Genomic DNA, 15,013 nt, shown 5'->3' with positions numbered 1-15,013 from the left:
TGCAATTCAAGGGGGAGGAAAGTACATGATTAGGACAACAGATCTCAGCCCCCAGAGTTGTGATCCTGGATTATTTCTACTTCAGGTCAAGGGTCAAATGAGGAGAACAGGATAAGAGGAAAAGATTGCATAATATGCATCTGCTGGAGATGGTACCAAAGGTCACACAGAACTAGGTGTCAAAAGAGAGGGGTGGGGTGAGGTAGATAGGTAGGTATTACACACACACACACACACACACACACACACACACACACACACACACACACACACACACACACACACACACACACACACACACACACACACACACACACACACACACACACACACACACTTCTCTACAATAGAACAGCCATGTCAATATGCCTTCTAAAATAGTTAGTATAAAAGCTTTACCTTTTATAGAATGTCATAACAATATCAATCATATATTAAATCAGCAATACTGCTATGTAACATGAGATGATTTAAAGGCCCAGTGCAGTCACAATTACATTTGTTGTGTATCATATTGTACAAGAGCTGATTAAACAAACATTGGTTTCCTCATTGGAAAAACATACATCAGTGTTATTTCCTGATAGTTTCTGGTTGAAAATATAATCTACACAAGACCATCTAATCACCAGGTTTGCATGAGCAGGGGTTTTGGCTTTCCGTGGTGACACAAAAATACATTTTAATGTACCGAATACAAATCTGAAGTTCAATGTGTTTCCATTGCATTTTGAAACTCTACTGATAGTTTTGTCAAAATAAAAGTTCCGTTAAATAGCAAATGTGCCTACTCTGGTCTAGGCACCTGCGTTTACCTGACAAGATTATTATGGATAAGAGCGAGAATGTTTATTTGTCAAATGGATGTCAAGCATCGATCATCATATCAGTAAAATAAGACCCTCAATATTTATTATAAAGCAGTAACAAAATCCCTGTGCACTTTCACAAGCCTGTGAAATTCATACATTTATTTAATCTGAAGCCTAATAAACCATATGGTAACACTGGTATGACCACTAGATGGCACATGACACTTACTATTGAAACCAGTCTAGGGCCTACCAATGCTGTATGGGCTGCATGTCTCAGAGTAGAAGTGTTCATTTAGGATCAGGTCCCCCTCTAAATATCCTGTTCATGTTGGGATAAACGTAAACTACATCATTAGTGGGATAAAGTTTGGTCAGAGAGTGAAAGAGGAGAGCACGTCACATCTATCTAACGTTTAAACTTACAAGGTACCAATGAGTTTGCAGGAAAAGTTTATTTCTTCTTTCCTCCTAATGACTTGCTCTCAGTTTTTTTCTTCTGTGCCTTGTAGAACAAAAGACACCTTTATGTTAACACAAGATGGCGGTGGAGGGATTTTATAGAGTAATAAAGCTGGTAGATAGTCTAAGGACTAAGGCCACAGTTATTGGGTGAAGTTGCCCCTAGCCGCTGATCTTGGGTCAGTTTAAAAGTTTCCCCACTAGTGCTAAGGTTAGGATTGAGAAAGCTGAGTCTCGATCTGCACATAGGGGAAACTTCACCCCTGAGCCAGTTATTATCATCACTACGCTGCTGTAGTAGTGCCTTATAACAGGACATACCGCATCTGCACACAATAAAAGGAAAGCAATGATGAGGCAGAGGTGTCATGCACTTAATTTTTTCAAGGGGGAACTGATGGCCAAATTTGATATCTTTGAGTTAATTATGCATTGAAGAAACATTTGTTTTGTATTTTCAGCAAACAAATGTATAAAAGGACCCCCATTTTCAATGGGCATGACACATTCAGCTTAACTTCAGTCAATTCAGGAAAATAATGAAACAATTTTAACTACAAATGACCATGTTCTCTATTGTTTTTTTTCTCAAGAGTCTGTATAATGAGTCAGCCATAATGTATTCCATGTTTGTTCCATTTATTTTTAACATACAATGTAAATGAGATTGACCTCGATTCTTGAGGTCAACGAGGTGTGAGGAGAAGGGTTTTACCTCAGTCATGGCATCGTCAATCTGTTTAAGTTCTTCATAGTGGTCTCGAGAATCCCGCAAAGGCTGCACCATAATCTCCTCAATCTGGGGAAAAAGCTAGGACACACATTTAGATGTAGTCATTTAAGAGTGGCTCAGAACCTAAAGTGTGTCATCCCATTAGCTTTTTGTCCCAAAATACTTTTCATCCATTATCCTACAAACATTTTTTTATGTCACCTGCCACCACTGATTTACATCCATAGATTAACCTCTACCGGGAAGGTTGAGCTAATGTGATTAGCATGTTGTTGTAAGTAACAAGAACATTTCCCAGGACATAGACATGTGTTACATGGGCAGAAAGCTTAAATTCTTCTTTATCTAACGGCACTGTCCAATTTACAGTTGCTATTACAGTGAAAAAATACAATGCTATTGTTTGAGGAGAGTGCACAACAACAAAACACTAGTATCACGGCAACTGGTTTGATACATTCACCTCTGAAGGTAAATAATGTACTGACATTCAGTTATCTTGCTCTGATTTGCCACCCTGAGGGTCCCAGAGATAAAATGTATCATAGTTTTGTTTGATAAAATATATTTTTATATTAAAATGTAGGAACTGGGTTCTAAAGTTTGAACACCTGTCCAGGAAACTGCCCCACAGTGTTATAACATACATTTTTGTTGGCAAACATTTTGGATTGTTGAATCTCACTCGGGATCTCAGTCACAGGCTCACTCGGAAACAGAAACACACCTTCATAACAGTCTCAAACATGGGAATGAGGACGAATTTGATGAAGCCAATCTGAGCGGTGGGTTTGGTCACTTTGTCCCGATCCATGAACGGAGCAACTGGGAGACCCTCAGATTTCTCTCTGTCACTCTGAACACAAAAACAGATCATGAAAACCTATACAGAACATTTGCTTCTTTCCTCATTGGAAAGAAAGAGGCACACCTCCCCACACCCATTGGCAAATGCATATATAGTTTGCCTTAAACCAAGGATTTGTGTGATTTCATGAGAAGAAATGTAAATATCTTTAAGGTGAAAATACTTCCTTGCAACATTAAAGATTGGTCAATCTATCGTTGACAAATACACGTACCATAAATAGTAGTAACATCTGTCGACAGACTGTGGGATTCAACGACTAATGAGAACTTTGTTCCAGTACACAACTGTTTTGTCACTAATAGTTTGGACAAATCTGAATTTCACAAGCTCTCACATTTTGGAAGGGGAAGGGACATTTGTCCCATAGACATGCCCGAAACTGGCTGAGAGTTTTCATTTGGAGGGGTGGAGACTTTGCTACTCTTGTCTCCCCCCAGAACTTAATTTGCACGATTTTTGTTCTGTGACCGAGATTAGTCAAGACTATACTTTTTCTTCACAATTATGGTTATTATTTAAAATAATGGTGAGTTAATTGACAATCATTTTCAAAAAAGCAGTACCTCACCTGCATAAAGTATTCCTCCAGCAGGCAGTCTAGCCAGGGCTCGGCCACCTCCGTGGGTCTCACCTCATTGGAGATGTCGCAGCACTTGATCAACACCAGCTTTAGCTGCACAGACACGCAACAACAATCCTCACGGATGTAACACCTAACAACCTTGTAAAGAGGTTCAGACGTCTTGGCATTAAGGTTAAGGTGCTGGGTTGTCCATTGCTAGACCCGGGTTTGGGCATCCCCCAAAGTCTCTGCAATACATTTGACACATGCTGTATATCAACCTTGACTTGAGGATATACGTAATTGCATACATACACATGTCACATGCTTGTGGTTGGTGAAGTCAAAGTTGTCCACGTTCTGCTTGAAGGAGTCCAGTATCTCACCGTGTCTGGCCATATCTGTGGCTAAGATGAGAGTGATGATAGCCTGCCAAGGTCGCAAATAATATCATTATACTATACTAGAAACCAATCCTGGCCAAAATCACAAACAAAAGCCATCCTCTGTGCGAAACTATCCCTATGTTTAGGTGGTGATGTGTAATACCATTTATTTTACAATAGTGTTGGTTTCTATTCATGGTAGGCTATACACAGTGTACAAAACATGAGGAACACCTGCTCTTTCCATGACCTAGACTGACCAGGTGAATCCAGATGAGCTATGATCCCTTATTAAAGTCACTTGTTAAATCCACTTCAAATCAGTATAGAGGAAGGGGAGGAGACAAGTTAAAGAAGGATTTTTAAGCCTTGAGACAATTGAGACAAGGATTGTGTGTGTGCGCCATTCATAGGGTGAATGACAAAAATATTTAAGTGCCTTTGAACGGGGTATGGTAGTAGATGCCAGGCGCACCGGTTTGAATGTGTCAAGAAGTGCAACGCGGCTGGGATTTTCATGCTCAACAGTTTCCTGTGTGTATCAAGAATGATCCACCACCCAAAAGACATCCAGCCAACATGACACAACTGTGGAAAGCATTGGAGTCAACATGGGCCAGCATCCCTGTGGAATGCTTTCGACAACTTGAACAGTCCATGCCTGATGAATTGAGGCTGTTCTGAGGACAAAAGGGGGTACAACTCAATAATAGGAAGGTGATCCTAATGTTTTGTACACTCAGTGTATAGTTATCCTAACTTAGCTAAACCCCATTTTTAGCTTCTGAACTATAATACATGCTACTTCACAAATGCTTTGTTATTCAAATTGCAGTGAGGTCCTTGCTGTGAGAAACCTGGTGCCTCACCTGTCTGAGGTGTTTGAAGGCTTCCGTTTCTATGTTGGCGAAGATGTTACACTCTGGCATGGAGATGATCTGGAAGGCCACGGCACAGTGATGGTTCTCCAGGGGCGAGATGTCGTTGTAGCGCACCGCCAGCTCTGTGTGAGCGTTTATCTGGTACCTGCCACAGGACATAGCATTAGCACACAAGTATATTCAGGTCTCCAAGTCCGGGCTCTAGCTGGGCCACTCAAGGACATTCAGAGACTTGTCCCAAAGCCACTCCTGCATTGTCTTGGCAGTGTGCTGAGGATTGTTGTCCTGTTGGAAGGTGAATCTTTGCTCCAGTTTGAGGTCTCCCTCCTCCCCTTTTTTATTTAGTAAGTTTAATTGTTATCATTGCTGTTCTTATTATAAGTAAGTTTTCATACAGGATTTTCTGTACTTTGCTCCGTTCATCTTTTCCTCCATCCTGACAGGTCTCCCAGTCCCTGCCGCTGAAAAACATCCCCACAGCATGGCGCTTGGCATTCAGGCCAAAGAATTCGTCAGACTCGAGAATCTTATTTCTCAAAGTCAGAGTCTTCAGGTGCCTTTAAACACACTTTAAGCGGGCTGTCATGTGCCTTTTTCTGAGGAGTGGCTTCCATCTGGCCACTCTACCATAAAGGCCTGCTTGGTGGAGAGCTGCAGAGATAGTTGTCCTCCTGGAAGGTTCTTCCATTTCCACAGATGAACTCTAGAGCTCTGTCAGAGTGACCATCCAGTTCTTGGTCACCTCCCTGAAGGCCCTTCTCCCCTGATTTCTCAGTTTGACTGGGCTGACAGCTTTCGGAAGAGTCTTGGTGGTTCCAAACTTCTTCCATTTAAGAATGATGGAGCACACTGCATTGTTGGGGACCTTAATGTTGCAGACATGTTCTGGCACCCTTCTCCAGATCTGAGCCTCAACATAATTTAATAATTTTTTAAATAATAGATGTGCAAATATTGTACAATCTACATGTGCAAAGCTCTTAGAGACAGATTTTCAGCTGTAATTGCTGCCAAAGGTGATTCTAACATGTATTGACTCAGATTTGTGAATACTTATGTAAATTAGATATTTCTGTATGGATTTTTTATACATTTGCAAAAATGAAGAACTTATCAAAGAACTTATCCTCTGCAGCAGAGGTAACTCTGGGTCTTCCTTTCCTTTGGCGGTCCTCATGAGAGCCAGTTTCGTCATAGCACTTGATGGTTTTTGCGACTGCACATTTTACGTATTGACTGACCTTCATGTCTTCAATCAATGATGGACTGACGTTTCTCTTTGCTTATCTGAGCTGTTCTTGCCATAATATGGACTTGGTCATTGACCAAATAGGGCTATCTTCTGTATACCACAGCTACCTTCTCACAACACAACTGATTGGCTCAAACTCATAAAGATGGAAAGAAATTCCAAAAATTAACTTTTAACAAGGCATAACTGTTAATTGAAATGCATTCCAGGTGACAACCTCATGAAGCTGGTTGAGAGAATGCCAAGAGTATTCAAAGCTGGCATCAAGGCAAAGGGTGGCGACTTTGAAGGATCTCAAATCTAAAATATACTTTTTGTTTAACATTTTTTTGGCTTCTACATGATTCCATATGTGTTATTTCTTCACTATTATGCTACAATGTAGAAAATAGTAAAAATAAAGAAAAACCAATGAATGAGTAGGTGTGTCCAAACTTTTGACTGGTACTATATATAGACATAAACAGTGGGGAGAACAAGTATTTGATACACTGACGATTTTCCTACTTACAAAGCATGTAGAGGTCTGTAATTTTTATCATAGGTACACTTCAACTGAGACGGAATCTAAAACAAAAATAATAATGTGATTTTCTAAGTAATTTATTGCATTGGTTGGTAGGTGATTTTCTGGATTTTTGTTTTAGATTCCGTCTCTCACAGTTGAAGTGTACCTATGATAAAAATGACAGACCTCTACATGCTTTGTAAGTAGGAAAACCTGCAAAATTGGCAGTGTATCAAATACTTGTTCTCCCCACTGTGTGTGTGTGTGTGTGTGTGTGTGTGTGTGTGTGTGTGTGTGTGTGTGTGTGTGTGTGTGTGTGTGTGTGTGTGTGTGTGTGTGTGTGTGTGTGTGTGTGTGTGTGTGTGTGTGTGTGTGTGTGTGTGTGTGTGTATGTATGTATGTGTCTATACATACATACATACATACATACATACATACATACATACATACATACATACATACATACATACATACATACATACATACATACATACATACATACATACATACATACATACATACATACATACATACATACATACATACATACATACATACATACATACATACATACATACATACATACATATACACACATACATATACACACATACATATACACACATACATATACACACATACATATACATATACATATATACATAGATATATAGATATATACATATATACATATATATACACAGTTGAAGACAGAAGTTAACATACACCTTAGCCAAATACATTTAAACACAGTTTTTCACAACTCCTGACATGTAATCCTAGTAAAGATTTCCTGTCTTAGATCAGTTACGATCACCACTTTATTTGAAGAATGTGAAATGTCAGAATAATAGTAGAGAGAATGATTTATTTCAGCTTTATTTATTTCATCACATTCCTAGTGGGTCAGAAGTTTACATGCACTCAATTAGTATTTGGGAGCATTGCCTTTAAATTGTTTAACTTGGGTAAAACATTTTGGGAAGCCTTCCACAAGCTTCCCACAATAAGTTGGGTGAATTTTGGCCCATTCCTCCTGACAGAGCTGGTGTAACTGAGTCAGATTTGTAGGCCTCCTTGCTCTCACACACTTTTTCAGTTCTGCCCACAAATGTTCTATAGGTTTGAGGTCAGGGCTTGTGATGGCCTCTCCAATAACTTGACTTTGTTGTCCTTTAGCCATAACTTTGGAAGTATGCTTGGGGTCATTGTCCATTTGGAAGACCCATTTGCGACCAAGCTTTAACTTCCTGACTGATAATTGTCCTTCCTCATGGAGCCATCTGTTTTGTGAAGTGCACCAGTCTCTCCTGCAGCAAAGCACCCCCACAACATGATGCTGCCACCCTAGTGCTTCACAGTTGGGATGGTGTTATTCGGCTTGCAAGCCTCCCCCTTTTTCCTCCAAACATAACGATGGTCATTATGGCCAAACAGTTATATTTTTGTTTCATCAGACCAGAGGACATTTCTCCAAAAAGTACAATATTTGTCCCCATGTGCAGTTGCAAACCGTAGTCTGGCTTTTTATGGCGGTTTTGGAGCAGTGGCTTGTCCTCTTGTTGAGAGGACTTTCAGGTTATGTCGATATAGGACTCGTTTTACTGTTGATATAGATACTTTTGTATCTGTTTCCTCCAGCATCTTCACGTCCTTTGCTGTTGTTCTGGGATTGATTTGCGCTTTTCATAACCAAAGTACGTTCATCTCCAGGAGACAGAACGTATCTCCTTCCTGAGTGCTATGACGGCTGCGTGGTACCATGGTGTTTCTACTTGCGTACTATTGTTTGTACAGATGACCGTGGTACCTCAGGCATTTGGAAATTGCTCCCAAGGATGAACCAGACTTGCGGAGGTCAATAATGTTTTTTCCTGAGGTCTTGGCTGATTTTCCCATGATGTCAAGCAAAGAGGCCCTGAGTTGGAAGGTAGGCTTTGAAATACATCCACAGATACACTTCCAATTTAATCAAATTATGTCAATTAGCATATCAGAAGCTTCTAAAGCAATGACATCATTTTCTGGAATTTCCAAGCTGTTTAAAGGCACAGTCAACTTAGTGTATGTAAACTCCTGACCCAGTGCAATTGTGATACAGTGAATTATAAGTGAAATAATCTGCCTGTAAACAATTGCTGGAAAAAATACTTGTTTCATGCACGAAGTAGATGTCCTAACTGACTTGCCAAAACTATAGTTTGTTAGAAATTTGTGGAGTGGTTTAAAAACAAGTTTTAATGACTCCAACGTAAGTGTATGTAAACCTTCAACTGTATATATATATAAAGGTATATGTAATGTGACCTACGTGTTGTTGTAGCCTGGGTGATCTAGGTCGTGACACACGGCAGCTGTCATGAGGATGCACATGTCAGTCATGGTGAGCCTCTCCTGAGAAACACAGCTAGAGTCAGAGTGACACACACACCCACACCCACCCACACCCACACACACACACACACACACACACACACACACACACACACACACACACACACACACACACACACACACACACACATTATGAGGTGTGTTCTCACTTGTAAGTTGCACAAGTGAATCATTCCATACATCATCTGACTGACACAGAAGCAGTGGCGGAAGTTATGGAACGGGTTGTTGCGGTAATTCTCCTGGATTCCCAGCTGAAACACAAAGCAACAAATATCTTACAAACAAGAAATCAAGCCTTTTTTAAAATAGTGTGCATATTTTGAATCAGCTCATAAGTGCATATTTTTACTTTCATGAGATAAAGAATGGAAATCGATGCTAATGACTACTTGGGTAAAGATAGGGGTTTCACAAGTGTGGATCTAACTCACCAGCCATCGTTTCAGTGTGATGGGGTTCATATTAAATTCCTTCACCAGGCCCAGATCATGATACATGTACTCCAGACAGCTTAACATCTCCACATTGGAAACACAATACAGTAATGAGTACCATCAGAATATGTTTAATGCTACACATAGCAATTGGGACTAAGACACTGATTAGCTATCTTTATAGATTGCCTTGGAAAAAGTACCAAAGCAAGAATAATAATTTGTCAGATAAAAATACATTTATACATACATGCAATGCATATTTGCCCAAATTAGGCTACACGAAATATCCCCAACCTCATTGTGCTCCCAATGCCAAACATCAAATGTAGGTTTCTTCAGAGCTTCTATGGTCTCCTGGGATAGAGTATACTGTAGACAATAGTGCAAAGAGTAATGTAAGTCATTTATTCACCATTAACAAAAGGTGTACTGGTTATTATGCTTTAACGGTTTACCTTTGGGTAATTTGGAACGTCTCGTCTTGGGGAGAGTTTCTTGCCGTCCTCTGTGAAGCTATATTTGCAACCACAAGTCACTCTAATAATAAGAAGCAATATTGGGGAAAACAGAAGGGTGGTAGCTTACAAGTTAAGAATATATAAGAACATATTCAAGGGTCTTTCATGTAATGGGCCTTCAATCAACACTGATTTAAGGGCAACATATGGCTTATTTGAATCGTAATAGACCACGCATGCAGTATTAATTAGACAATCTGCAGTTTAAAGAATAACAAAAGCGGCTACCCTGCCTCTGTTTTGGAAAGAGCTGAGGATTGAGCTGGAGAATGGTAACCACTCAAATTCATAGACAAATCTGACTATCCAAGAGGAAACAATTATGGTTTGAACCATGTTTTGAGGGTATACAGTGTTTGTTTACAATTACATTGTTTACAAAAAAGGTATTAAAACATGCTTATATTTGGGGATCTGATGGGGTAGGACAGTTGAACTTAAGCATTTATAAGTTATATTCTTTAAGAATCAATGGATATCATTAATTTAACAATCCAAAAATGGATGTAGCAATTGCAGATTGCCCCTTAAAGGGAAATGTACTGAACAATATGTTACTTTGGGCCCTTAAAAGGCCTTTTGAATGAATCAACACAGATTTGAGTGTCTTCTATATAATCTTTTCAACATTGACCTCACCAACATTGACCTTTTAAACTTAAATGTTGTAAATGTAGACATATACATCTGGATTCTGTTTAATTCATTATTATTATTATTACTACTATCTGATATGATCATTTGGTTTATTGCAGTTGTCTGACCTTCCTCCTCCCTTTGAGGTCATCTCATCCCGTAATTTCCTCAGGTCATTCTTGCACTTCTCAATCTCCACCATTTTAAGCCCCTCTACTGCAACAGAGAGTCAATGTATACAGTATTAAATATTTCACAACAAAACCAATATTATTTTTTATATATTCAATTTTTATATTGCATATAATAGTATATACAGTGTAGGTGTGAATATTCCCACAAACTAAAGCCAGTGGTGCCAACGTTAATACAGTAACGCCATCACTCACACTCCACTCTCTTCTCCAACATGGCAAGCCTATTGGTCACCTCTGTCTTCAACTCATTGATTCTAAAAGCCCTGAAACAGAAATAGAGGAAAACATAGCTCCTTGAATTGAGCAGAAATCTGTGTGAGCCTAGGCAACAGTGGACACGTATGCATTCTTAAAATCAATCAAATCAACACATTAGACTGAACAGATGAATGAAAAGAGAGACAAAACCAGAAATTGGTGCAATGGCCACAGATATTTTCTCAGATATCATTTCTAACTTGATCAAATAAACTATATTAAACACTCTGGATAAGAGTTTCTGCTAAATGACTCAAATATGAAAAATGTAATACTTGTACATCACCTGCTAAATTGCTCTGCCACCTGAGACAAAACATTCTGGAACATGTCTTCTTTGTCTGAAAGGAGGAAAAATATGTATCGGTGGTTCTGACTTTGTTTCTGTATTATCTGTTTACCATTACTGTATGTGTGACTGAAAATTATAGAATTCGCAAATGCTTCGTATTGTAGCGTACCTCCCACCTGACCAGTCGACTGAGGCATTACCTTGTACTGGGAGCTGCGATGAGACAAAACAACAGATTTCAGTAACCACAGTAATTGCAGCTAGTATCCCACCCTCCAATTTAAGTGATTTAGCTTGAACCATCTGGAAAAACGTTTACCTACAGTGTCACAATATTACTTTAAAGTATTGTTCCAGTTCATTTTTTGTTGTTTACATTTGAAAATATATACACTACCGTTCAAAAGTTTGGGGTCACTTAGAAATGTCCTTGTTTGTGAAAGAAAATAAAAAAAATTGTCCATTAAAATAACATCAAACTGATCAGAAATACAGTGTAGACATTGTTAATGTTGCAAATGACTATTGTAGCTGGAAACACCTGTTTCTTTTAACGGAATATCTACATTAGGCGTACAGAGGCCCATTATCAGCAACCATCACTCCTGTGTTCCAATGGCACATTGTGTTAGCTAATCTTAAATGTATAATTTTAAAAGGCTAATTTATCATTAGAAAACCCTTTTGCAGTTATGTTAGCAATAAAACTGGCCTTCTTTAGACTAGTTGAGTATCTGGAGCATCAGCATTTGTGGGTTTGATTACAGGCTCAAAATAGCCAGAAACAAAGAACTTTCTTCTGAAACTCGTCAGTCTATTCTTGTTCTGAGAAATTAAGACTATTCCATGTGAGAAATTGCCAAGAAACTGAAGATCTCGTACAACGCTGTGTACTATTCCCTTCACAGTACAGAGCAAATTGGCTCTAACCAGAATAGAAAGAGGAGTGGGATGCCCCGGTGCACAACTGAGCAAGAGGACAAGTACATTAAAGTGTCTAGTTTGAGAGGCCTCACTAGTCATCAACTGGCAGCTTCATTAAATAGTATCCGCAAAACACCAGTCTCAACATCAACATTGAAGAGGCGACTCCGGTATGCTGGCCTTCTAGGCAGAGTTGCAAGGAAGACGCCATATCTCAGACTGGCCAATAAAAAGAAAAGATTAAGATGGACAAAAGAACACAGACAAAGGACAGAGGAACACTGTCTAGAAGGCCTGCATCCCAAAGTCACCTCTTCACTGTTTTGCAGGTACTATTTAATGAATCTGCCAGTTGAGGACTTGTGAGGCGTCTGTTTCTCAAACTTTTCTTTAAAAACAAAAGGACATTTCTAAGTGACCCCAAACTTTTGCACTGTAGTGTATATATTGTAGGAAATGATATGGTAATAATGCATACTTTCTGCTACCATGTCTACACCAAACCAATGACTAATATAAGCTTATTACCTATTCACAATGTATTGTCTGAATAAATACCAGGTCAAACAACGGACTGTAAAAAATAGTGTTTCCAAAAACACGTGTCATTACTTTGGGGTGTTGGTAGGCATTGTGGGATCGATGGAGACCAGCGCTCCCTCCGAGTCCACCAGCCTTATAGCAGTATTTCTGAGGACAAATCAAAGTATCACACAAAGTATTAAAAAAATCAAAGTATTGTAGGCTGCATCATGTTAAGTGGGGAAAAGGGAAATGGTAAGTAAAAAAAACACTTTGAAGCTGAGGACAGACAATGCAAACTTCAAAGCTGAGGAGATCCATAATGCAAACTCAAGAGTTTTAGCATAATAAGTAATGTTAGACAGTTGGCATATTGATTTAACTTTGTTGATAAGTGCAGGACATAAGGGTGTACAGATGTATGATCTTAATTTGACCACCCTGCTGCAGGAGAGTTTTCCTACAATAGACAAAATGTAAAACTGGTGTATTTGAGGATTAAAAACGCTTCTGACGTTTGTAATTTCCACTTTGATATTTTAGACTTGATTTCACCTTACAAAAAATGTATCAACCCCAACCAAAATGTCCATGAATTATAATCCACATTTTCTGATGCTGCAGGTTTATTTTCCTGCTGTAGCAAACTGGCTCAAATTAAGATGCGTTTGTGTTTGAGTGAAAAGGGGCAGTGAGGTGCCACTGACCTGGCTATGTTAGAGGAAGAACACAGCAGTTCTCGGATGTCACAGGGGCTGCAGTATCGACTGAAAATCACCTAAAAACAGAGGCAAGAACATTTAAAGATACAAATAGTACTGATGTTGATCAAACTGCATATCTTCATACTTAATAGTGCCTTGGTACTGTATTTTAGGGATACTGAAGATATATAATACTTCTCAAGTAATGGTTTTCTTTATAACCGTAAACTCCTAACAACTGAAATCAATAGAATGAATATCAATAATGATGACAGCATGTTCACTCCAGGTGTTAGACCTGCCTTTGTGTCACAACCACCTGTGAATCACCTGTGTCTTATCTCGGCATCTCTTGACCTGACCAAAGCCCCCATACTTTCACAGGAGATGAACACAAAGTGGTCACATGTAAGGCAGAGAGAGTTCAAGTGGTTTGAGTTGTAAGCTCTATCCTTCAAACTACTTCACATTTACTACATCTAAAAATCCGCTAATGCAATCAACGTCAAACATAAAACACATTTTCCTTCAACTTTCTTTCCATCCTCATTCATGACAATTACAAATGAATATAATTGATGTACCTCAAGCATCCATCCCTTCAATACCTATGATTCAGTTACACTACTTAAAGCTCCTCCTTATAACGTGTTATATAATTCCTTAAAAACATGCATGTCACTGTTGTTGTAATGCTGTAATGAACTGATAATGGCAGCTGGTGTACCAGGATCATAAGTTGTGTCACTCAGTCTCACCAAAGAGGAAGAGGCAAGAGGTTTCACTCTTGCCAAAATCTGTCAAAAATAAGCCCAATGTGTTTTCATGAGCTTATTTGGGACCTAAGCTTGTCGCCTGCCTCCCCGCCTTTGGAACATGAGCATCTTGTCATTATATACAGATCGTTGGTCTCACTCACCTTCTGCATTTTCCCATCCACATCTAGGTAGACTGTCTTGGGGGCGTATGATGAGGAGCTGGTACCCATAGTGACCTTGTACCTCACTCCGTGAAAAAATGAAACGGGAACTGAGAAAGGCACAAATAACAGTTGTACTTTACTCATGTGGATCGTTGGTACCACGCTCACCGGTCTACAATTCCTTTCATATCATTGTGGTGTACCGTGGGGTTGAGAATAAGTATGCAGGTACAGAAGGAAATACAAATGTTGATGTCTAGGATGAAATTAATTCAGAGCAGCTATTTATCCATTCCATGTATTACATTCATGCTGGATCATTACCATGAAAGGCAAGTAAAAGTAACTTTATTTATCATAATTCTTTAAATATTAAATTGCATATACTTTCAATAAATTAGTTAATATATGAATATAGATAAATACTATAATTTTCCTGTCAACCAGTTGCTACATAACACATTGAAATATAAATGCACTCCTGTAGCAAAAAAAGAATATCAAGATCAAAAGGATCTCAATGCTAATTCATCTTGCAAAGACTCTAACGAAACTAGACTTACATACTTCCGTCAGTCACTGTCAGAAGCAAACCTCTACTGCCTGTTGATATGCTGCAGATCCAGAGAGTGAGTGAATACAACCTGTATGAAACCTGGGGGAGGGATCCACGACCAGCCCTTTAAATATCACCCATTAACTCTGCAGTTGCCAAGGTACCGTTACTACCGCGAAGTAG

At 39.1% G+C, this 15,013-nt stretch overlaps 1 protein-coding gene across 1 annotated transcript; it reads right to left on the bottom strand.

The window, feature by feature from the left end:
- Window positions 1-251: 251 nt before the first annotated feature.
- On the bottom strand, window positions 252-14,956 carry pde9ab (phosphodiesterase 9ab). Its single transcript, XM_046297952.1, has 18 exons — window positions 14,842-14,956; window positions 14,272-14,381; window positions 13,356-13,426; window positions 12,739-12,816; window positions 11,372-11,415; window positions 11,197-11,251; window positions 10,845-10,915; window positions 10,584-10,671; window positions 9,757-9,838; window positions 9,596-9,670; window positions 9,296-9,382; window positions 9,011-9,115; window positions 8,779-8,861; window positions 4,696-4,852; window positions 3,756-3,869; window positions 3,447-3,551; window positions 2,735-2,863; window positions 252-2,085 (listed from the first exon to the last, which is right to left on the bottom strand). The coding sequence occupies exons 2-18, from the start codon at window positions 14,338-14,340 to the stop codon at window positions 1,825-1,827; spliced, it is 1,674 nt and encodes a 557-aa protein (XP_046153908.1). The 5' UTR covers window positions 14,341-14,381; window positions 14,842-14,956; the 3' UTR covers window positions 252-1,824.
- Between the last annotated feature and the right edge of the window lie 57 nt (window positions 14,957-15,013).

This window comes from Oncorhynchus gorbuscha, linkage group LG02, assembly GCF_021184085.1.
Source record: "Oncorhynchus gorbuscha isolate QuinsamMale2020 ecotype Even-year linkage group LG02, OgorEven_v1.0, whole genome shotgun sequence".
NCBI classification, from domain to species: Eukaryota; Metazoa; Chordata; class Actinopteri; order Salmoniformes; family Salmonidae; genus Oncorhynchus; species Oncorhynchus gorbuscha.
The sequence above is the reverse complement of the archived record's forward strand: the minus strand, read 5'-3'. Positions and strand labels throughout refer to the sequence as shown.